The sequence below is a fragment of the Pseudogymnoascus destructans genome (assembly GCF_001641265.1).
Source record: "Pseudogymnoascus destructans isolate 20631-21 unplaced genomic scaffold scaffold_12, whole genome shotgun sequence".
Taxonomy (NCBI): Eukaryota; Fungi; Ascomycota; class Leotiomycetes; order Thelebolales; family Thelebolaceae; genus Pseudogymnoascus; species Pseudogymnoascus destructans.
Window position 1 is genome coordinate 748,216 of NW_020167531.1, and position 24,299 is coordinate 772,514.

The 24,299-nt window shown below is 47.8% G+C and overlaps 7 protein-coding genes across 7 annotated transcripts; 3 read left to right on the forward strand and 4 right to left on the reverse strand.

Moving 5' to 3' along the window:
* Positions 1–499: 499 nt before the first annotated feature.
* VC83_06536 (uncharacterized protein) lies at positions 500–1,814 on the forward strand (the record flags this gene model as incomplete). Its single annotated transcript, XM_024470133.1, has 3 exons — positions 500–1,161; positions 1,266–1,388; positions 1,473–1,814. Exons 1-3 carry the CDS (start codon positions 1,009–1,011, stop codon positions 1,812–1,814), a joined length of 618 nt encoding a protein of 205 aa, XP_024323602.1. The 5' UTR covers positions 500–1,008.
* Positions 1,815–2,199: 385 nt separating this feature from the next.
* Positions 2,200–5,517, reverse strand: KLP5 (kinesin-like protein Klp5; the record flags this gene model as incomplete). The annotated part of the gene is made up of 4 exons (XM_024470134.1): positions 5,320–5,517; positions 5,234–5,273; positions 5,064–5,183; positions 2,200–5,017 (listed from the first exon to the last, which is right to left on the reverse strand). The coding sequence occupies exons 1-4, from the start codon at positions 5,357–5,359 to the stop codon at positions 2,200–2,202; spliced, it is 3,018 nt and encodes a 1,005-aa protein (XP_024323682.1). The 5' UTR covers positions 5,360–5,517.
* A 388-nt stretch (positions 5,518–5,905) lies between these two features.
* On the reverse strand, positions 5,906–6,862 carry VC83_06538 (uncharacterized protein; the record flags this gene model as incomplete). The annotated part of the gene is made up of 1 exon (XM_024470135.1): positions 5,906–6,862. The coding sequence occupies one exon, from the start codon at positions 6,860–6,862 to the stop codon at positions 5,906–5,908; it is 957 nt and encodes a 318-aa protein (XP_024323604.1).
* Positions 6,863–7,282: 420 nt separating this feature from the next.
* On the forward strand, positions 7,283–9,490 carry TIM50 (mitochondrial inner membrane protein required for protein import). Its single transcript, XM_024470136.1, has 2 exons — positions 7,283–8,415; positions 8,467–9,490. The coding sequence occupies exons 1-2, from the start codon at positions 7,390–7,392 to the stop codon at positions 9,082–9,084; spliced, it is 1,644 nt and encodes a 547-aa protein (XP_024323603.1). The 5' UTR covers positions 7,283–7,389; the 3' UTR covers positions 9,085–9,490.
* Positions 9,491–17,983: 8,493 nt separating this feature from the next.
* Positions 17,984–20,251, reverse strand: VC83_06540 (uncharacterized protein). Its single transcript, XM_024470137.1, has 4 exons — positions 19,453–20,251; positions 19,257–19,364; positions 18,978–19,156; positions 17,984–18,930 (listed from the first exon to the last, which is right to left on the reverse strand). The coding sequence occupies exons 1-4, from the start codon at positions 19,654–19,656 to the stop codon at positions 18,216–18,218; spliced, it is 1,206 nt and encodes a 401-aa protein (XP_024323703.1). The 5' UTR covers positions 19,657–20,251; the 3' UTR covers positions 17,984–18,215.
* Positions 20,252–21,431: 1,180 nt separating this feature from the next.
* Positions 21,432–21,930, reverse strand: VC83_06541 (uncharacterized protein; the record flags this gene model as incomplete). Its single annotated transcript, XM_024470138.1, has 2 exons — positions 21,510–21,930; positions 21,432–21,437 (listed from the first exon to the last, which is right to left on the reverse strand). The coding sequence occupies exons 1-2, from the start codon at positions 21,780–21,782 to the stop codon at positions 21,432–21,434; spliced, it is 279 nt and encodes a 92-aa protein (XP_024323704.1). The 5' UTR covers positions 21,783–21,930.
* A 1,127-nt stretch (positions 21,931–23,057) lies between these two features.
* VC83_06542 (uncharacterized protein) lies at positions 23,058–23,556 on the forward strand (the record flags this gene model as incomplete). The annotated part of the gene is made up of 2 exons (XM_024470139.1): positions 23,058–23,173; positions 23,256–23,556. 2 exons carry the CDS (start codon positions 23,058–23,060, stop codon positions 23,554–23,556), a joined length of 417 nt encoding a protein of 138 aa, XP_024323701.1.
* Between the last annotated feature and the right edge of the window lie 743 nt (positions 23,557–24,299).

Sequence of the window (24,299 nt, forward strand, 5' to 3'; positions counted from 1 at the left end):
CGACAGGCTGAGACTGTAACGACAACGACGAGGCCGTGTTGTCGCGAAGGAATCGATGGGGATGGTGGTTTTGGCCCATTTTTGGGACCTCTGGGATTTTGTGTGGTGGACTGGGAAAACGCGCTAGTTTTCGAGGCTGGGGCTGGCTTGTGAATACCACGGTGCTGGATATCACTGTGATGGAACATCCAGGGAGCACCGCGCATCATATTGCGTATATATATAAAATATATAAAAAAAGGCGTATTAATGAATAGGAAGTAGTGTGCATACATACTTCTTTTCTGTATTGAATGCGGCTGAGCATCTTTGCATCACCTTCAGAAATCCCCGAACACGGCTGGTTCTCGTCCTGCGTCGACGGTTCTCTCTCTCCGGACATATTATAGGCACGTCTCTATATAACTTTATACTTGGTATTGGATGTCCCTGGACGGCCAACCAGACAAGCCAATCAGACAGCTACCGGGAATCCCGGGGCGGCGGGGGGCAGGGCGGCAGGGCGGCAGGGTAGATGATGCATATTGAAGCTGCAGATGTGGATATCCTGTCTGCACTGAACATCAGCCCTACGGCTGGGCTATGTGAGATGCGGGTTGTTCACTTTCTAGTGGAGCATTTATTAGCATTTGTCGCCTAAACATACCCCGCCGGCATATCATCGACCATCGACATCGACATGTCAACCACAACCACAGCCACAGCCACAGACATCCCATCCCACCCAGCAATCGGTGTCATCCCGCAACTGCATCTCCTGAAACAACACCAAGAATCTCTTAGAGACTCTACTCTCGAGACTACAGTATTCTGGACCTCACCTCACCCACTCCGAAAATCACCGCCGCATCGGCGATTGGACCCCAAAACCCACCTGAACAACTGCCTCGCCATCTCCCACCACAGCCACCACCACAACCCAAGACATCCATCCATCGCATATACCTCTCCCTCGCCCTCATCAAGCCTTCTGCGTTTGTGCGTACGACCTCGCCCTCACCGCCACCAATGTCCCTCACCACCATCGCCATCGACCACCTGCCCCCAGGCCACGACGTTCACATCGCCCTCTTCCACTCCATCACCAACGCCGCTTTCCTGCACGCACAGCTGCTCGCCAGCAACACCGACTTCGAATATGCCCTCGTCGATGCTGGCGTCGTGCGTCCTCCCTTCCTCTTCCGGCCCGTAATCTCTTGTCCGGGCAGATATGTGTCACGTGATTATGATATGTACGAGGCAGACGGGCTGACTGGCTACCATAGATCGTGTCGAAGGTGCAGATCCTCGCTGCCGCATTCAGGGCGATAAACGATAATCTCGAAGGCCGACTGCGGACGCGGAACGTGCATTCTGAGATGGTCTTCTGTCTCAGCCCCAATAACAACGTGAGTCGACGTCCGATTTCGAGACCCCTCCCCACACGGCTTCAACATCACTCATCTCCAATGCATACTAACCGTCCCCCCCAGATCGCAGAATCCTTCCGCCGCTTCGGCGTCTCCCCCACCACCACCTCCCTAATAGCCATCAAAACCACCACCCCCTCCTCCCCATCCTCCCTCACCCCCGCATCGATACAAGCGCACCTCGCCTCCGCCGTGGAGGGCAAGCAGGTCCCCTTCAGCGATGAGGAGCTCGGCATGGTGACGGACTGGGCGAGGGTGAGGAAGGTGTATAAGCTCCCGCTTGTGGGACAGCAGGGGAAGAAGAAGGGGATGGGGGAGGAGGAGAAGAGGGAGGAGGAGGAGAGGGAGAGGAGGGAGGTGGGGGTTCAGGTTTTGGGGGCTATGGCGTTGAGGGGTGCGTCGTAGTGAGGGATGGGATTGCAAATAGAAATCATGACATTTAATAAAGTGGCTATCTGGTTGCTGTTGGTGAGACATCTCATCATGAATCACCGCCGCATAAATGGGAGGCTACAGCTACTACTGAACTCCAACCCCAACTGGATATCATCACAAAAACCACAAGAACAACCACAGAAACGATGAATGAAGAAAAACAAGTTCTCCCGAAATTCATATCACTACAATACAAGAAAACCGGCTTTCGCCGCGCTCATCATTCCCACCCACTACTCCCAACCCAAACCCGTATAATACATACAAACCCTAACATATACTCGAACTTTCAAAAAAACTCACCCCCACAAACGCCTCGCGCCACCTCACTCACCACTTCACTTCCCAACCATCATCACCTCCACCCCCCCTTCCCCACAACCCCAACCGCACTCTCCCTCTGCCTCGGCGTCCCCACAGCCCCCAACCTAACAGCCTGCACCGCACTCATTCCCCCCACCGAACTCGCAATCGTCGTCCTCCTCGGCCCCGGCCCCCCGGACGCACTCTTAATCACCGGCGCCGTCCTTGGACTCAACACGCTCCCAACCACAGGTTCCTTCCCAGACCCAACCATCCTCCTCGCCTGCCCGGCCGAGAAATGCGCTTCTGCAGGCGGACTGCCCCCGCCCACGATAGAAGCGGCAGTAGGACTGCGGCGGCGCGCAGTGCGCAGGGCGCTCTCGGACATGCTGTGCGCGTGACTACCGCGGGACTGACGCAGCGCAGCGCGGATCTTGGCACTATCCGCGTGCGAAATATTTTCCGTGTCTGACGTCAGCGCGGACGAGTCGGGCGTCGAGGACGGCGTGAGTTCGTTAGCGAGCGCGGAGGTGGGAGGAGCGGATGTCGAGAGACGGTTTCCGGCTTTGGTGGGGTCGATGGAGCGGAGTGGGGAGGTGTCGGAGAAGGATGGGGATGTGGAGGTTGGATGGGTGGGGGATGTGTTGTCGGGTCGCTTCGAGAGGAAGCCGGCTTGGAAGCGGCTGTTCTTGGGCTTGATGTCCAGGCTTGGCTGGGGCGCTTCGGGGACGGGCGAGGAATCTGTCGAGTCGTCTAGCAGTTCTGAAGCGAGGTTCGATGGCAGCGGTGGCAGGATAAAGCTCGCTTCCCCTGAGGAGGCCTCGGGTGTGAATTGAAGCTTCTGAGGCGTCTTTTCAAACTCCGCGAGAGCGCCCGAGTCGGCGTCGTCACGCCAGCGCACGCTGCGCTTCTTCAGTGACTTCTTGTTCGGCGTGAAGGAGATGCCCTTCTTGCCTGGCACCTTGCGACGTCTAGGCGAGCCTCGCATGGGGGAGGGAGCCACATGGTCTGGGACTGGAGCGGGTAGAGGCTCCAATGTTAGCGGTGCGATCTGAGTTTCGTCATCTACGAACAAGTTGACTTGCTTCTTCTTCTTCGGTGTCCCACGCTTCGTTGGTGGGAAGGCCTGGGTAACATTGAGCGATCCATCGGGCTTGATGACGTGCGATGCTGCAGTCGAGCAGCTGTTGAATAGCCTGGTCAAAACCGACTTGGCATGCCGGACGGCATCCTCCTGGCTCATGGCTAGGATGTCACCGAGAGAAGAGATCAGGTCGAACTGGGCAGAGAGCAGCACTTGCATAACGCCCAAATCTCCGGATTTCTCTAACTCGACAACCTCCAATAGCGCATCGCGTGCAGCGTTGGCCTTGAGGAGTTCCGCTTCGCGTTCCAAACTCGCGGCTTCTGTTCCATCTGTTGTGCCATCAGCCTCCGTCAGCTGGCGAATACTGTTCTGCGCCGCGGAATCAATAGCGCGCTCCCAGTTGTTCTTCTGCTGTCGTTGATGGTAATGCTGGCGGCTATGCTCTAACTCGACCAAGATTCCTTGAGCTGTCTTCCTCATTGAGGTCAAGCTTGGTGGCATGACGCCATCGTCTCTGTTGTCGCAAATGCTGTCGAAGGAAGCAATCCATGCTGACAGGATTGAGATTCTGCGCTCGATCTGGTGTAGCTTCTTCATGTTATTTGACTTTTCCTGTCTCTCCGAAACCGACAATTCGTATGCCGCGCGAATTCTTGCGATGCCTTCTTTCGCAATGTGATCTCTCTTTTCGGTCTGCTTCTTAAATTTCACAAACGCCGCCTCTTCATAATTCTTTTGCTGGGCTCTGAGCTCAGTAATGAGAGCCATTTGCTCATCGATCTTAATTACGAAATCCTTCACATGACGGTTGACATTATAAACGTTTCTCGTGACCTTCGTTTGGATGTTCTTGGCTCTGTTCGCATATCGCAATGTATTCTGCGTCTCGTCGAAATGTGCACTCGAGGGGCTGACGCAAACAATCATAACCGTCCTGCAGTTGCCTCCGAGAGAGAATTTAAGCAGTCGAGTGAGCTTTGAATTTCTGTAGGGGACGTGGTTCTTCTTGCGGGGGTCACACAATGCGTTGATACAGCTTCCCAAGGCTAGCAGTGATTTGTTGATGTTCGCACCTTCGAGAAGGCGGTCTCCCCGATTCTTCGTCACGCTAGCGCGCTCGCTGCCGGCAAGATCGATAATGCTGAGTGTTGCCATCGTATGTGGCTCGTTCACGGCGGCGTTCCTGTCCTTTTGCGCCACATTGATCTGTAAAACCGCATGTGATCGTGATGATGTCGCGTTAGCTTCTGTTGGTGATATTGTGCGGTACTCGTTTCCCTTAACAATCATGTCCATGACTTCCTGGACGTCTTTGGGGTGGTGGCTAGATAACGCAGCCACGGAGACAGTTTGGTTCGCATCTTCTCTCAGCATCAATCCTTGTTTACTTCCACCTGGCTCGAGTAAATCTCGGATCGTCTCGTTATAGATCTCCAGGTATGAAAGGGACACCTCAGTATGCTTCTCGTCGCTCCTCTCTGCAATCTTCTCGAACAACTCTTGCATTGTCAAGAAAATGATGCCAGGCTGCTGAGCTGTTCCGGTAATCGTATGGGTCTTGCCACAGCCGGTGGCTCCATATGCGAAAACAGTGGCATTGTATCCGTCCAGCACGCTATCCAGAAGACTTCGAGTTGTCGCTTCGTATACGTCGCCCTGTGTTGTGTTCTCGTCAAAGACTCGGTCGAATCCGAAGGTCTGATCCTTGCTTCGCTTTCCCATGCTCAAGAGGTTTCCCCGAGAGAATTTCGTCATGCCATTGTCTTCGGGTGGATCGAACACACTGTAAGAATTAGCACCAGCAGCGGTCTCCAACTTGAGAAACATACAGGCATTTATCGTCCACAACTTTGATCACCGGGTGTATGCCTTTATTCGTAATTCTCGAAGTGGGCGCTGCTGCGAGGGACCCATCGCCCAGAAAGATTGTTCCATCATCGCATTTCTTGCTACAAATTGTCAGAGTCCGGATTCTGAGCCACACGGCGGATACACTTACAGTTGCGCAGCCTCCTTGAGCGTGAACGGTCTCACACGAACTATAAACTGTTATTCCAGCTCATAGAAGTGTATGGTCACCCTTACCAGTTACTGAGATAGAAGACGCTCCTGTAGGTGGCTCCATCTCTGTTGTTGCTCGGATCCTCTGTCAACCTCCTCCCAGAACTCGCGTAAACAAAGCCCCTTTGGCTCCTGGTTGACCCCGGTATATCGTAATTATAAATGTGAGTGGCAGAATAATGTTTCTGGTATCTTGGGCTGTTGCTGTTGTTAGTAGGTTGTGTCGCAATTGTATGGGCTGTAAACTGAGGGTCCTCCCTTGATGTTGTGGTGGTTGTCTATCCAACGCAAGCGACGCAACCAACTGCAGGCTGACAAGACGCGGCTTCACGACTTGAAACATCCCTGCCATGATTTTCTATTTCTCAGGAACCATCTTAATAAACTCAGGTCACAAGAATTGTGTCGGAATTTCATTTAAGACAACGATTGCAGAGCATCTCAGGTCACAAGAGAATGTCTTGGAATTTCATTTTAAAGCAACGATTGCATAGCATTCATTATAATTCACCGAGCAGAAGAGTGGCCATAAAAGAGCAGAGATAACCAGGTCATAAAACACCAACCGAACAGACAGAACAGCCAGAATAGCCGGAACTTCGCTCCATCCTCAAGAGACCACAGCAACCTCAGGTAAAACTCGTATCACTGGAGGCTTTACTGCGATTCCCAGATCAATCACCTCCTTTCCTTTCTCGTTGGTCCAACCCCTCTCTGGCCCCCACGATATCACTTTCCGATGCTGGTTCACCACACTCATCAAACCGCTTATCATGGGTCCATCCTTGTTAATTGAAGTCCAGGCGTCAAGCTGGACCTCACTGATTGATGGCACAGCCTCCAAAATCTTGTCAAGCAAGGATTTCGAAAAATCTTCATAGAATGATTCGCCCAGACCTCTGGCGCGGTACCCATTGAACATTGGATTTGATGTATCAACCTGAACAATGACTTTGAGAATGCGAACATTTATGGCATCCTTTAGGCCTAGAGATTCCGTCACAGCCCAGTTCTTCGGAGGGCTTGCAAACCCTGGGCCAAGGCGCAACTCAAGGGATGATATAGAGCTCCGGCATCGTGGGGATAGGCGGGCAAGAAGAGGCCGTTTTGACTTGAAGTACCGGTCGATACATGGGAAGATGCGGAACGTTCTGGTGGAATAAAGGAGATGAGATGCCTCCCCGTGTATTCGGCGCGAGGCATATAATATGGACAACTTGCGATGGATGTTTTTGTAGTTGTCCGGGTCCAGGTCAATGACGTCGGGGCAAGAGTGGAATATCAAGGCGTATATCTTCAACCGAAGCTCCGAGGGGAGATCGAGAAGCCTGAACGGTTCTGTTGCTTCTGACTTCGATGTCACATCTTCCGTAGGGTACGCCCTGGTCGCGGAGATCTTGGCACCTCCCCATGCCCTCAGCGTCAACACTTTGTGTTTCATTGACGAATCTTCCGGCTCCGATTTCTGATCTTGTGGAGAATACGCGGATGTGTGGATCGCACTGGTTCCAGAGACCTTCGCACTTCCTCCTCCCCGTGACCTCAGCGTCAACACTTTATTCTTCATTGATGCAGTGATTTTCTTGATGATTTCAGGGTTTGGATTTGTCAAAGAGTAGTTTTATTGAACGTTAAATCGTAAAATAGGTAGCTTAGGGCCAAGATAGTACGAAAGTTGTAGTGGAAGGGTTTTGAGTGTAGCACTACAACGGGCGAGATCCTTTCATGGAGCGGACTTCGAAAAGAACCGGACTCATGGTCTCGTCTTTAGCAGAGCCATTTCGGTCTCCCCAGCTAATACAACTCTACGTCCATTGAAAGTAAAGGAGCGTCGAGTCAAATTTCGTTTACTGGGTGTCAACTTTGAAGAAGAAAGGACGAGACGAGGACAGGAAGTTTGTTTTATGTAGAAATAACTGCTAGCGTGGTTGAGTCGGTCACCGTACCGACCTAGGCTGGTTTTTTTGGGAGGACCATAATTCCATCATCGAATAACCCCCCAGAGCCTCATTTAAGCTCAAATGACCTTCTAGTCGGAGTGTCGCATTTGTAGGATTCACATATTGGGCATCCTTTGAAGCTCAGATTTCCACAATGCTTGCAAGAGCAGTGCGCGGCTCCCTGCGCGCCCCAGCGGTGAGGGCGGCGCCAGCAAGATTCCTGCCACCCTCAACAGCTCTATGGAGTCGGGGGCTTGCCGACCAGCGACCAACTCAGCCAAAGAAGCCGACAACCCAGCAAAGACCTTCATCGGAACTTCCAACGAAGGCTTCTGCCGGCGGCACTGCGGCTGGTGCAGATGGGAAAGCGTCATCCATCGAGGACCCTGACGTATCTTGCCAACAACCCGAATTCGAAACCCAAGCATCACCATCGGAGAATGCCCCACAGAACGAATCCGCATCTACCAACGGCGCGGCGCAACACTTCAAACTGCCTGATCTCAGGGGAGGCCTGCCATCGACGCTGGAGTTCGAATCCAGAGGTAGCACAGCCAACGAATCTGCGGCATCGGCCCTGAACCTTACGGAAGACCCACATGAAGCAACTGGCGGAGGTGGACGAGGGCCGAAAGGCGAGCTCCCCGCCTCGGCATACGTATCATCTTCGGAGAAGAAGCGTGCTCGTGTCGCGAACTACCTGTACGGGTCGTTTTTCGCAACATGCATTGCCGCCTACGTATACTTGGGCAGAAACTGGGAGTCGGAGGAGGAAGAGCGACAACACGTCGATGCGCCCTCTGGATGGTCTCTTGGACTCATGTGGGCTCGTTTCCGAGCTCGCACGGGAGACCAGCTGAGCTACTACAGCGAGCCGACATTCAAGAAGCTCTTGCCTGACGTTGACCCAAGCTTCGGGCGCCCATATACACTGGTTTTGAGTTTGGAGGATCTGCTCATCCACAGTGAGTGGTCAAGAGAGCACGGATGGCGAATGGCAAAGAGGCCGGGTGTGGACTACTTCCTGAGATACCTCAGCCAGTACTACGAGCTGGTTATATTTACCTCCGTCCCATGGGCCATCGGCGAGCCAGTTATTAAGAAGTTGGACCCATACCATGTCGTCACCTGGCCATTGTTCCGAGAGGCTACAATGTACAGAAAGGGCGAATATGTGAAGGTATAACTTGCAAGTCATTGGATTGGTGACATTAAGCTAACTATCTGCCAGGATCTCTCCTACCTGAACCGTGACCTTTCAAAGGTCATTATACTCGACACTTCCAAGGCCCACACGGAAGAACAGCCCGAAAACGCCATCATCATGCCCAAGTGGAAGGGAGATTCCAAGGATAAGGAGCTGGTTTCACTCATTCCATTTCTCGAGTACATACCCACCATGGCCGTTCCAGATGTGAGGAAGGCCATTGCCTCATTCGAAGGAACTCATATCCCAACTGAATTTGCGGCACGTGAAGCCGTCGCCCGTAAGAAGTTCATGGAGCAAATTGAAGCTGAGAAGAAGAAGAAGCCGAAGAAGGGCGGCGTCAGCTTCTTGAACTCTGCTCTTGGCATCAAGCCACAGGCTGCCTTTGAAGGAGAGCAGTCAGCCAGCGAGGCGTTTGCCCAGGGTAAGATGTTGCAGGATCAGGCGAGAGAGAGAGGCCAGAAGAACTACGAGGCTTTGGATAAGATGATTAGGGAGGAGGGTGAGAAGTGGCTGAAGGAAGAGGCTGCGCATGAGGAGATGGCGAAGCAGGAGGGCATGAAGGCTATGAAGAGCGGGCTGACTGGGTTCTTTGGTGTGTCTGGAGATAAGCCCAATGAGCCTTCGCCCTCGTCCTCGTGAACAGGGAATGCCATGGGTGGGTGTGGCACTTGAGTCGAGGGGAAGCACCCCCTGCGACTGTCCGAGTCCCTAACTCAACTCTCATCTCTTTTGTATGTTGGTTTACGTTGCGAAGGTACGATCTCGGTGTCTGAAAAGTGTGCGAAATTGTACAATACATCGGTTGGATTGGGTAGGGCTGTAAGATATATATAGATGGGGTGTAACGAATAATATACTTTCCATGAATTTATTTTGTCATACTTATCAGGGTTAGCAATTCGAATATAAACTTGAATTCGGCAAACGAGTAAAATCTCACCTGCGCATGCGTAGGTGATTCCTCGTTTCCAACGAGAAGTTTGAAATAAAGCCATGTAAACATTGTTTTTAGAGTATAAATTGCTCTATATAGCCTATGGCCTACTATATACTAGAACCTATGCCACCACTGTACAATCATATTGTCAGTGTTCGGCAGATACTACCCAGGTAGTATCTGGGTCCTCGCCAGGTAAGGTAAGTATCTGAGCGACTTTGCTCAGGTAAGGTAGGTATTTACAGATACTTTAGCAGGTAGTTGAGCCTCAATTCCGTATACAAAAATGACGCTTTTGATATTTGAAATAGATAATGATATGTAACTAGAATATGTAACTAGAAAAGTGAAACTCGTGACAAATATAATAATAAAATAGACAGCCCCTATTCCTATTCTTCTGCCTCATCATCTGCATCATCACCGTCGCTGTCGGCATCTGGTAAATAACCCCAATTCCGTAAGCAAAGCAGATATCTAATTGTCGATGGCGACAATCTATTCCTTTTCTTAGTAATGATATCGCTACCATTGCTAAATACCCGTTCTGATGGTGCTGATGTCGCAGGAATTGCAAGATGGTCTCGAGCAACTTGAGCAATTATTGGATATTGATATTGCTTTGCAGACCAATATTTGAGAATATCAGTATGCTCACCAGGCCGTGGTTCAAGCATCCATCGTTTCCATTCTGGTTCTTCAAATGATATACCCTCTGATGCAAATAAATCTTCATCAGAATCTGGTTCTTGCACTCTAGTATTTGCATTTCCTAATGCATCTGCAAGAGCTGTTTCACGTTCAATACGCTCTGTATCAAGATGATATTGCCATGTCTTATATGTTCTACAAACATCTTCAAACTGTGCTCTTGCCCGTGTGATTCGTACATGATCTGTACTATCTGGATATATCTTTTTAAACACTGTATGGTTCATCCGTGGATCGCAAATTGTAGCTACAGCTGAGTGCTTACATTGCTGATTTGTTGCAAGAGTATAATACGCGTGAAGCTTTTGATAAGCTACTGTGCATGCAATACCAATTGCTGAGTGCTCGCCAACTTCTTGTTGCATCTTCTTAACTTTATTTATCATTTTAAGATAAAGTGGAATAGCAAAGTTAAGTGACGGATATGTATCACTTTGTAGCCGTCTTGATGGTTTGAGAAATATTAAGAACAGTCGTTCAAGATCTTTAATAACAGCCCAATCTCCTGTAGTTAATGCAATATCTTTCATACTAATATCAAGCTGTTGTGTTATGCATACTGCTGTGATTGGTATTTGGAGTTTTAATGCTGTATCAAGCATACGATGTGTTGAATTCCATCGTACTGGCATATCAAGTGATAGTTGCTGTGGTTTTAAACCTATAGCTTTGACTTGTCGTTGTAAAGCATCCTTCCATGCTCGTCGATTACGAAAGACATAGATATGTCTTCGTAGCTTTGCAAGAGCATTCATGACTTCCACATGACTATCTCTACTAAATGGAATCCGAGCTGCACCTTGCTCACACCGGTATGTCTCTGTCTCTACATCTGGTTCTGCTTTTAAACTCGTAAGAGCGGCTTGAACTGCGAGATTTATGATATGTGCAATACACCGGACATCGCCTTCTTTGACAGTAAATGTCCAAGGTTGTTGAGTTGATGTTTGGGCGTTGCTAGCCAATTTCTCATATTCTGAGAGCATCACAGTATTTGATGATGCGTTGTCTCAGGTGCATGTAAAGATAGCGCCTGTAATAGCTATACTATCTGTTACAGCTGCTAATTGCTGAGCTAAGTATTCACCGCTATGAATAGGCTCTTGAAGATGTATCACATCAAGCAATTTTGATTTCTGCTGCCATTTATCATTAATCCAATGAGCGGTAACAGCAGCATACTCTGTATAGTTCCGTGCAGACCATGCATCTGTCGTTATGGATATCCGGCCTCCATGTATAATATGAGAATGGAGTTCAAGCTGTAGTATGCCTCAGTGATATGAGAATTGGCGTTGTAGTTCTCGGTGCAATGTTCTTGACGAAAGTGATAACACAGATGGACTTAAGAACCGTACTAATTGACGATATGAATAGCTTTCGATAATGCGTAAAGACAGGTTATTAGATACTATAAACGATAGCACTAACTCTCTATATTTGGCTGGATTGTTTGTTGGTCTTGATTCATGGGTCGCTGGTCTCCGAGGCTCAAAAAATGATGATGTGCTGCTAGATTGACTTGAAGGCGCTGTATTCTTGTGTTTAAGAGCATCATAGATTCCTTTATGCTTAAGACTATAGTGTTTCCAAAGATTGCCAGTTGAAGCAGCAGCTTGAGCATGGGTTTGAGCTGCGGGCGAGTATCCGCAATTAGGCTGCATACAGCATACTTTGATAGTTGGCGGGTTGCTCTCAAGTAGTATTCTTGAATATAGTTCCTTCGTGAACAGCAGCGACTGCGTTGGCGGTAGCATTTGGCTAGGCGGGTGTAGACGGACAGGAATTGGATTTGATTGCTGAAAAGGGGTAAAAAGCCCTGGTAGGGCTGGCTCATCGTGAGGATTATAGCCATCAAGGTCCGTCGGCACGTCTGACAACGGAGAGTCACTCATTTTCACGGCAATTATCACCATATCAAGCATGAAGACGAGTATTTCAACGTTAGCATTTGTGCGGCTTGGCTACACTTGGCAATACTTGGCATGTATCTGGGTAAGTATCTGAAAATACCGGGATACTCAGGTATTTTGAGAATGAGCCCAGGTAGGTACTTACCCAGGTAATTACCTGAACACCACAGGTAATCAGGTATCTGTGCCGCACACTGCATATTGTTATTTTCTCGCCATAAACGAGCAATATCAATATCCTTCTTCATAAGTACTGCTCTTTTCCCTCGTGCCCCACCCACAATGCATATAAGTAGCTGTAAAATCAACCTCCTTTCTTGCTATATCTACATCAACTTTATCAGCTGTACGCTCCTCCTAAAGAGTACTATAGAGTCTCGTTATAGATGAGAACTTGCCATACTTCTCCCAAAACACCTTCTAATCTCTCTAACACGTAACAAATGAGTAATAAACAAACTAACATAGTTGTTAGCATCGAGGTGATAAGGTGTGTTACAGTAGCTTACCCTCCATTAACACTAGTTATTCTTAATTACCTTCTAGTAAGTTAGAAGACTGTCTTTATATAGTATCTTCCAATACTAAGTAGTATACTTTAGTCGTTCATAACGAGGGTTTTTCTCTCGTCCTAGTTGAGGATAAGCTGTGGTAATTCCTTATATGCTTGATATGGTTTTGATAGTAGAATAGGAATTAATGAAATAAGAACAAGCTCTCCTTTATTAAGGAAATCAAGCTTTATATAATTCTCTGTTGTTAGTAGTGAGCCTTTTTGATAAGGCTAGGTAGGGGGAGTAGCTAAGGTTGCTAAAGGGTAGGCAACTCTACTCTTTGACTTTCCTCGTTCTTAACGACCCTTTAGGTTCTTTGCCTACTGTAATGGTGGGTGCACCAGATGTGAGAATCTAGCCACCCAAGGAAGGGATGAATTTACTAAGACAACACACTGTCTTAGAAAACAGAGCCAAAGGGTCGTAGCTTAGACTATTCCACAACGCAGCAATTAGGTGTGTGATGTAGTGAAGTGGTTCAGACAAGTTGCAACAAATGTTGAGTCTGGGAACTCAGGGATAAGTCAGAGGTTAACACCTCACTGACTTTTCAGAAACAAGGAGTAACAAGATCAATGCTTGGAAGCTTGGAAAAGACGTGGAAGTATGTGATAGTCGATTTACTGTATTGTCTGCTTGCCCTTTCTTAAGGAAAGGGCAATCCTATTTATGCTAAAGGAATGTAGTTCTCTCATTTTCCAAGACTTTCCATGACTTACCAGGCTTGGTAACTGTAGTCGACGTAAGAGAATCCCATAGAACCATCTCTTAGGTTCGTAGCCTATAGGAAGTAAAAGGAGGTCCAAGGTCAGAGTACCCCTATAGACAAATTATGTCATAGACAAATTATGTCATAGACAAATTATGTCATAACTTAACCAATCTTGTGGGTAACTAAAGAGCGATGACATGTAATGAATCATAGAGGTTCGTAGGAGCTTTTAGAGCTATCGTTCATGCTCCTAGGCCTCTAGTTGGTAGAGATATGTCATGTGGTAGTATGAGTGATGTCATGTAATGAATCATAGAGGGTTGTAGAGATATGCTATGTGGTAATATCGGCCCAGTAACTAAGGAGCGATGACGTGTAATGAATCATAGATGGTTGTAGCAATCGTTGAGTAGTATTGCTCTTGTTGTTGGTGTGATAAGCCAAAATATGTATAGTGACTTGTAGGTTTGAGGAGGAGATTTCCAAGTTTGCTCTTGAGTTTGATAGCAAACTGAGTGCAACGAATGTCAGTATGACACCTACATTGTCCCTCTTCCTTTTTAGCTCATTTAGAACAACAAGTTTGTAGGATTCCTTGATAGGAACGATATATTTCTTGCTATTATACCTTTAGCACCTAACGTACATGTATAGCGAACCGGCCAAAATTATCTACCCCCGCAACAAAAATTACGATAAATCCACCATGACACTAGAAATCAATTGAAACTACTCAGAGTCCTCTTCCTCAGACATGTCTATTACAATCTGACAAGTGCGCGCATTGTGTCCAGTCTCTCCACACTTCCCACAGCGGCATGCACGCATTTCTTCCCTTGGCTTGCGACCACTGCTCGCCCTTATTTCCTGCTCTACTTGCTGCACAACATCCCTCTCGTCCTGTAGACCCTGCGCATCCTGTTGACTAAGTGATCCCCCTTGCTGTAGACGTGTTTTTTTAGCCCTCCGGCGCTTGCTTATTACTTCATTTGCCTGTCGGAGGTTCTGGTTCTCTGCCTTTAACAATGCTAATTGATGCATTATTTGCGATGCACCCTTTGTAAACTGGTCGACAGCTGCATAGATTGAGGTTGGAGAGCTATTTTGATGATGCGCAATTCAGTTTTTAATGAAGGTAGATGTAACGCTGACTTCTAAATGATAGTTAGTATTCTTTACAATACTGTAACGTGTTACTTGGAAAGCCTTTGTGTCTAATCCCCTGCCTCCTCTGTCAAGTCAACCTTATGCAAGAAACCTCTGTGTCTTCTACTTGAGCACGAAGCTCCTATCTAAGGAAATACTATCTACTTATATAGTGGCGTCGTGCCTCATGGGTAATCTGGATAGTTGGCAGATAGCTAGATATTCAGGATAGTTCGTGGATAGCTCAACTATCCAATATCCACTAGTTTTTGCAACTATCTGTCATACTGACATTCGTTGCACTCAGTTTGCTATCAAACTCAAGAGCAAACTTGGAAATCTCCTCCTCAAACCTACAAGTCACTATACATATTTTGGCTTATCACACCAACAACAAGAGCAATACTACTCAACGATTGCTACAACCATCTATGATTCATTACACGTCATCGCTCCTTAGTTACTGGGCCGATATTACCACATAGCATATCTCTACAACCCTCTATGATTCATTACATGACATCACTCCTTAGTTACTGGGCTAATACTACACATGACATATCTCTATCAACTAGAGGCCTAGGAACATGAACGATAGCTCCAAAAGCTTCTACAACTGTCTATGATTCATTACACGTCATCGCTCTTTAGTTACCCACAAGATTGGTTAAGTTATGACATAATTTGTCTATAGGGGTACTCTGACCTTGGACCTCCTTTCACTTCCTATAGGCTAGGAACCTAGGAGATGGTTCTATGGGATTCTCTTACGTCGACTACAGTTACCAAGCCTGGTTAGTCATGGAAAGTCTTGGAAAATGAGAGAACTACACTCCTTTAGCATAAATAGGATTGCCCTTTCCTTAAGAAAGGGCAAGCAGACAATACAGTAAATCGACTATCACATACTTCCACGTCTTTTCCAAGCTTCCAAGCATTCATCTTGTTACTCCTTGTTTCTGAAAAGTCAGTGAGGTGTTAACCTCTGACTTACCCCTGAGTTCCCAGACTCAACATTTGTTGCAACTTGTCTGAACCACTTCACTACATCACACACCTGATTGCTGCGTTGTGGAATAGTCTAAGCTACAACCCTTTGGCTCTGTTTCCTAAGACAGTGTGTTGTCTTAGTAAATTCATCCCTTCTCACATCTGGTGCACCCACCATTACATAATGAATCATAGAGGGTTGTAGCAATCGTTGAGTAGTATTGCTCTTGTTGTTGGTGTGACAAGCCAAAATATGTATAGTAGGAGATTTCTAAGTTTGCTCTTGAGTTTGATAGCAAACTGAGTGCAACGGATATCAGTATGACAGTCTCCTCATCCGGTCTCCTTCACCGGTCTCCTTTGCCGTTTTCGACCACCGATTCTACCACCGTTCCCTCTGTCGTTTCCATCACCATTCGCCTCTGTCATTTCCTTCACTGTTTCGTCTGCCATTCTTCAGTTCCTCTTTGCCTTTCTTGCTTGGCTGGCGTGCCTTTCAACTCTTGTGGCTTCCTTGCCGCCGCTCCAACTCCTGGTCCCAGGACCGCCCATTGCCTCATCCACGGCCGCGATGGTTCCATTCGAGGAAACCAGAAACGCCCACCCTTGGTCTCACCCTGAGGACGCTGATAGTACTGTCCTCACTCCACGCTGACAGTGTCAGGTCTGAGGAGTGAGTGCTTCCAGTCAGTATTGGCAGTCGCTGTCATGGACTCATGACGATAGTGTGGCCGGCGACGGCAATATCACATCAACGGCCCCAGGATCACAAACGGTGAGCAAATTTTACTGTCATACTACTGTCAATTTCCTATCTACTCTAAAGCTTCAACCGTATGGGTTGAAGCTTTAGAAGAGTAGATAGGAAATTAAAGCTTCAACCGTATGGGTTGAAGCTTTGATCCTGGATTTTGGACGGTCTTCGGACCGGTGCACGGGCCAACTGACCGTGGGATGACCGGTGAAAATAGGTGTGATCCCCGGACCGTCCTCGGACCCCTCGCCAAATACGTGGCGCGCCGGTAAGGTATATTTCCTACATACAAATTTATATACGGAGTAGTAAAATTTTTACGCGTTTAAAAGATACTTGCAAGCATACACGTACCCATGCTCTTTCCCCTGTACAGTCCCCAATTTTCTCAGGATCCACATACAAAACTTATGAACATTACCTCCGTATTACTGTATCCTTCAACTTTTCGGCCATCTTTGTGGTAGGTGCCGTTTAAGCGAGCCTTGGCAATCCATCTTGAGTTGATCCTAGCGTTCCCCCTGACCTGTATCCTGGAGTAAAAGTAAGAGTAAGAGCGAGAGTAGCTATGAGAGTAGCTGCTATGAATACGAAAACACGAGAGCTAAGAGGAGCTAAGAATAACCGAGTGTAACTCGCTTCCTAATTAAGATAAAGTAAGATTATAACTAACTTGGTAAATATTATAGTAAGATTATTATCATGTGACCGGTTTCTTAGGAGGCGGGTGGGGGACCGTGAGTTGTTAGCTTCAGACCAGACCAGACCATGGTCCGGTCTAGGGTGGGTCCCCCATGACGCAGCCTATCAAACGATTGATAGGGATTGTCAAACGATTAATAGGGTAGTTCGAATGCGAAGCTCGGTAAAAACTCAGCCTCTCTTTAAGTTACTGGGGTGCTGGTAAATATGTGTTGTATCATTATCTGTGTGGGGGGATACCTAGCCAATTTGGGTGGGTTTCCGCAACTGAGCAGAAGTATCGCTATAGGGGCTTCCACAGGTAGGGCAATTGAATTAATTATCTATCTACGGAGGTAATGTTCAAAAGTTTTGTGAGTGGATCAAGTATGGGACCCCAGAATTTGTGCACAACAGCATAAACTCATGTATCGATCACATATAAAATATGAGGCGAGATACACCATCGATTTGCGCGCAGCCCCGTACCTGGCTTTTATAGCCCCCCCCACTCACAAAACTTATGAAAATAACCTCCGTACTGGGCCTACGTACTAACTTCTTTGTTGACCGGCTCCTGAAGCTAGCTCAGGCCTGAGGCCTGGTTGAGCTGGGCGACCCAAACCGTCTCAAACGCCCGGCTTCGCCTAAGCTACGCCCAGCTGTACTATCCCACCCCCTGAATGATTGTAACTACCCGCTAATTTTGAAGTTTGGGGAAACCCACTTATAGCGATCGGTTTAGGTAAAAAGGCGTGACAATCATTCAGGGGGGGGATAGTACTCGTACTTTGGGTCAATAATTGTTAACAGGGGACCCATGTACGTAGTTCCACCTCGTCGCTGTTTTAAAAAGTTGCGAGGAATAACAATCTATATAACGCGTCACGTACGTACGAGTGGTAAAGCAGCATAACATTACTCGGGTTTTTATTGGACTATACTTCTACAAGGGGGAAGACGATCATTGCACGTTTAACAATTATTGACCCAAAGTACGAGTAGACCTGGCGCTGATCCTTACGCCCAGCTTAAGCTGATGCCGATCCTACGCCCGCCCAGCTTTGCCCGGCATCAGTCTGCCCTACGCCCGGCATATATGGCAGTCCTACGCCACCTACGTGCAACAGTTCCCTCGTATGTATAATGTAGCCAAGAGTGAGTGGCTGAAGTTCTCCGCATCAGCACTTCCTCTTTGAGCCTCAAGAGTTTGTGCAGCTGTAGTGTAGGAGAGAATACGATTATATTTTACGGCCACAGGGCGCTAATCTACATAATAAATAAAAGACCTAACGTCTATCCCAAGGCCTAGATACCCATCCGTTCCCAAGCTCCAAGCTGAACCTAACAAGAAATTATTTACTCCTGATTATCACGGCCCCCGCACAGCGCCGTGATTTTCGATCCCCAACTCCAGCCCTGCGTCTCTTACGCCACACACGTTCTGCGCGCGGCTCTTCCGCACCCCCTCCCGGTATTCCTCCTCATACTGCATCACCTCCATCCGTATCGTAACCCCCTTCGACCCCTCCATGCTATCCTCTTCGCTCTCACTCCTCCTAGTCCGCGCCGACACCCTCGCCTGAGTCCCTAACCGCCTATCTGTAAGCCCCATAACGTCATCCTCAATATTATTATAGCTCCTCGCCGCACCACTCGGATACGTGCCACTCCGCCCCCCCATCTTGCTCCCGCTATTACTCAACGATCGGTTCCACGCCACGAAGAAGGCGCGACAAGACGGCACACACGCGCAGATGATGGATACATGTACCTCGATCGACGCCCATAGCCAGCCGAAATATCCGTACCAGGATACGTCGTATGATTCCTGCATGATGATGACTACATACACCAGGCGGACGCTGGCGGCGGCGATGACGAGCAGTCCAACGGAAAACAGAGATATGAGGTGGACTTTCTGGGTTGTGCGGATGCGGAGGGCGAAGAGGGAGCGGAGCGGGATGAGTAATATGGCGATCTCTATGATGATGTTCAAAACGGCGCTGGTGATCATATGTATGCTCTCGTCGATGCAGGTGCCGACGGAGGTGGGGATGAGGATTTCCCAGTAGTGCTGGAAGGGTCTGATGGAGTTAGTAGGGGCAGTGGTTGGAGAGTTGGGGCGGTATACCGGCACTGGAGGAAGAGGGCTAGGAAGGAGGCTATGTAGTAGACGACAACGACTACGATGGTGACTTTGGTGACGATTTTATCGACCTTGGCGACAAGAATTCGTAGATAGAAGACGAGGATGGACGTTTTGGTAAGAGACGTGGTTGTGATGTATAGGACCATGCTCGCCCAGCTAACCTGTAATAGTATCCAATGTAAGTTGGTGTGAGCGTAAAACAGTGCATTGAATATATTATAAGAGGATCGCAGGTGAATAGTAAATCAAGTAATGGCTTACCATCCGGCTGACAACCAGATCTTTTGGTGGGAGATCCCAAACATGTATATCCCAACCATACCGTTCAATGGCGAGTAGAACACCGGCAGTCAGGCCCATCGCGAATACCTGTTAACGTTCAATTCCGTCAGCTTCGTCTTTCACAAAAGCCTGGGAGTAGTCCTCGCGCTGGCACTACTTGGAGAGATGAACGGACCCAAGAAATGATGATCAAGGCATCATCCAAACCGATGCCAGCCCTCGTAATAACAATCCTCGCATATAGACGTATGATAACCATTGCTGTGACCAGGACGACGAGTATGGACTGCACGATGACGCCCTCGTTCCCCCTACGTTCCGGGTCGACATAATTCGGCTTCGGCCACGACGCCAGGACTTCTGGCGGAGGAGATCTCATAGCGGGTCGTCAGGCACCATGTGCTGTATTATCGGCGCTGGAAATCCGATACCGACGTTGGAGACCAGAAGAGGATCAAACGAAGAAATATACCTGAGACTGTCTGGGGCTTGGCTTCATTTAAGTGCGACAGGGCTGACGTGCTGATGGGCCATCATTTGAGAGCTAAGACCTCGGTACTTTCACAGGCCAAGAGATCTCATGGATGGTGTGGAGGCACGATCGACCCCCCTACCAAGAGCTCCCCAATGAAGGCGTTTGCGGGCACTCAGGGGTTTCAATAGATGTGATAGAAACAGTGGGAAATAATTCACAATAATGCACAATATGTAGCAAAAAATAGGTGCACTAGTAGGGGATGGGGACGGGTCCAAGTGGGGGAAAGATGGAAAGATGGAGACGGATAAGGATATCAATGCACGGACACAAAAGACGCGCCAGCGTGAAGGTTTCTGGGCCTCTTGTAACACTTTGGCTGAGGCCCCTGATTTTGTGATAGCGGGCCAGAGATGAGGTAAAGAAAATAATAGACTGTGCTTTTGGGTGTGAAGAGATTTCATTGATGCTAACCACTAAACCTAATATAATACAGAGCTATTACTAATATGATGCAGGGTATTTCCAAGAGCGTACCTGGGAATTGTATTCGTGGATGGGGTTTGTGGGGTTCCATCCTGAGGCTGAGGCGGCCCCTTACTCGAAGTAGACCGCCAAAGGAGGAAAGAAGGCACGCCCACAGGCAGCCCTAGGATAATATCGACAGTGACCAACATGCGGGGAATTCAGGGGAACGAAATCCATGGAGAAACTCATTTGTCGTACAAAAGAAGAAGACGACATACGACACCGTTGAATTGAGATGTGATACTACCTGTTGACGAGGCCTATGACCCCTACAGGAAACCACGAAGGATCCGTAAGCCACTCAATTCTCGGATCAACAACACCTCATGCACCCTCGGGACATGTACTCATCAAATACACCAATTAATACATCTTCGCTATGACCGACTAGCGCGCACCGGCGTTCACTAGCACACGGCACGCCCAACTCTCGAGCCCTTAGTGACGCAGCACGAAAAGAGCGCAGGTAACGGGATGCATTAGGCAATATGGCACGCCATCTTGCGCCTTTGCCACCACCGGCCGCCTTGACCTCGTGTTGTCTAGCGTGCAGACGGCAGATAAAACTCCTAGTTAAGTTAACGTATTTCACAAGCGAGTGGCCACAGAAAATGCGAAGATGCGTAGACCAAGAATAAACACTTAGTATCGCAACAATGCAAGCTCAAAGCTCTTCCCAAGAAGGTAGAATATGGCCTTGTTTAATAGCCTGGATAGCTAAAACATATTCAGAATGTTAAGAGTGCTGCAGTAACGTACGATGTCCCTCGAACAACACTACGTTGACGAATTCAAGGACTGGCTTCCCGACGCGACTCTATTCCCAACTCATGCAAGTTGAGTCCGTACGAAGAGTCAGCTATCGTTCAGTACATTCTCGACCTAGATTTGCGTGGATTTCCACCCTAGCCGCAAGCTGTGCAAGAAATGGCCGACCTTCTACTCTCTAAACGAGGCGAGAGCCCTGTTAGGATAAACTAGACTACCAACTTCATTAAGCGTCGTATAGAAATCAAAGCAAAGTTAAGTCGTCGGAAGTACGATGGTGAAATACGTTACCACACTTCTCTCATTTCCTCAAGTATTTGACCTCACATCCGCTACACGCGTTTGTCATACCCTACCCCGCTGCTGTACTCTCCCTCAGACCCCTATACCTCCCCGTGACGTCGTCAGCGTCCCGACGTCACACGAGTAATCGCATCCATGCAGTGTGCATTCTGTCTCACGGCACCTGTGGGGCCGTCTCCACGGTATGGGGAATGCGGATGCGACTGGCATGGCCCAGAGCTCGGATGGGTTTTTCCCTCAGCAACGTCGAATAGTGCCGTTGCGATAATTCGCTGGCTTTCACTATCGCCGCGCTCTAACATCACACCGTGTTCCTCCATGTTTTTCAATCGTTCCGGGTCGAGATCGAGACGGAATCGTACGGAGGTGTTGTTCATAAGTTTTATGAGTGGGTCGTGGGATGACCGGGGGTTGGGCATAGGTTGGAGCATGGGTACGCGTAGGCTTGTTTGTACCTTTTTAACGCGTCAAAATTCCTACTACAGTAAAGCACCGTTATAACGATTATCGATTAAGCGATAACTTCATTATTGCGATATTTTTCCTGGTCCCGACAACACCACCATACAATTACCGATTATCACGATATCGCAGCTCCCTTCCTGAATATCGCTTTATCCATGCTATGGTGTTCCTATTCAGACCTTGAAATGACGAAACGATTTTCAATAACTATTGAGCAACGCCGGGCTCTACGCAAGTCAACAACACCCGAAGCCTTCTCAAAAGCAATGTATCGAATGGTTCTCTCAGAACTACGGCCATAAACTCAGTCAGTCGACAGTTTCTGAGTCTTTAAGCTCACATTTCGAAGATCTAGACAAAGCTATACAACCTACGGGATCACGACTACAAGTTGGGCAGTGGCCAGAAGTAGAGCGACTCCTTATTATATGGCAGCAACGAATTCAATCGCGTGGAGGCTTTACAAGCGGTAATATACTACAAGAAAAGGCTCGAGAGATTTGGCAACAACTACTGAACGACGATAATCTACAATGCCCAGACTTCTCAACTGGCTGGCTCCATCGATTTAAAGCACGATATCATATCAAGGTCCATACAAAACACGGCGAAGAAGGCTCTTGTCCAGAAACAGCAGAGGAGGAAATGAAGGCTCTACGAACTATCGCTGGTGAATTTCAAGAGGAGGGCGTTTATAATATGGACAAGACAGGCCTATACTGGAAGATGATGCCGTCTCCAGGGCTTGCAACACAAACGCTTCCAGGATTAAAGAAGGAGAAAACTCGAATGAGCCTCGTCTTTTGTGTTAATGCTTCTGGAACTGATCGCCTACCTGTGTGGATGATTGGACAATATAAACAGCCGCGCGCACTTCGAAATATCGATATACCATCAATGGGAGGGCAATGGCGTGCGAGCCAGAAGGCTTGGATGAATACAACAATTATGAGCGAATGGCTTCACGCTTTCTATCGACATATTGGAACGACTCGACAAGTTCTTCTTACAATGGATAACTTCTCAGCTCATAACACTGCTCTTGAGCTTTGTCCTCCTCCAACAAACATACGTATTTGTTGGCTTCCTGCTAACAGTACTAGTCGATTCCAGCCCCTTGATCAAGGCATCATTCAATCATTCAAATGCCATTATCGACGACAGTGGCTCTCTTTTATGCTTAATGCTTTTACCTCAGATTGAAACCCACTCGAATCGATGAATCTACACTTTGCGGTCCCATGGATTCTACAGAGCTGGAATCATTTTGTCACAAATACAACAATCTACAAGTGTTTTCGAAAATCTACACTTGTCAGCATTCTGATTGCTCTTCCGATTCCAATTACTCCTCCAGGTATCAACAAACTCTATGAACAAGTTACATGAGCTGGCAATATTCATGACGTTATGGCAATTTCTAACTTTCTAAACCCAAGCGACGAAGAAAGGGATATACAAGATGGGACACCAAGCGAGGACGAGATTCTACAAGAGGTTATTGATGAGCATCTAGGTCTTCAGCAAACTCAAGATGATGATGAAGAAGAGTTGCAAGAGCGCTCTTTACATTCTGTGAAGAGCGCTCGTCAAGCACTCCAGGTTCTGATTGAGTTTACTGAAGAACAAGAGGCTCTTCAATCAGACTATTTACGAGGCCTCGAGCATTTAGAATTCGCTCTTGAGGCATTAGATCAAGAGTCACGGGTGCAGAGTACGTTAGATAGTTGGATTACATAAGAATCAATATAGCGATATTATCATTATAACGATATATTCTGCTGGCAGCAAATACATCATTATAACGGTGCTTTACTGTATTGTCTATACTATACTACATTATAAAAGGCCAAGACCGATTGATTGGCTATCATTTGTCCAAATTCAGGATTAGCTACATTAGGTTCTAGCCCCACTTCCTACTTCTATAGGCTTAGCGTGTAGAGTTTTCCTGTAAACAATTTCCTGTCCGCTTATGCTTTGCTATGACTATTAATAAGTCTCAAGGCCAGTCGTTTAAGCATGTAGGTGTTGATCTACAGGCAGCTATGTTTATTCATGGGCAGTTTTAGTTGCAATGTCACGGACGTCCTCTGATATGCTTGCTGCTCTGTATCGAAGCTTATTCTTGGTTCATAGCCCTTGTTCGCAAAAAACGCACTTGTCTTGGTTGCATCTGATGGCAAACTGTTGGCAGCAAACTCCGCCATGCACAAGTTTGAAACCCAATTGTCTTGAAGATAGTTCACATGAGCTCGCAAGAAGCGTTCAAGCTCTGCATTGAATTGCTCAGTCTGTCCATCTGTTTCTGAGTGGAAGGCAGTTGAAAGTTTGGCCGAAATTTTCCAAATTTTGCAGAGCAAACTCCAGACTTCTGCAATGAACTGAGGACCTCTGTCTGATATTATCAAGTTTGGTAGACCATGGTGCTTCCATACATGTCGAAGTAAGAGCTGTGCTGTAGCTTCTGCAGTAGTCCCTTC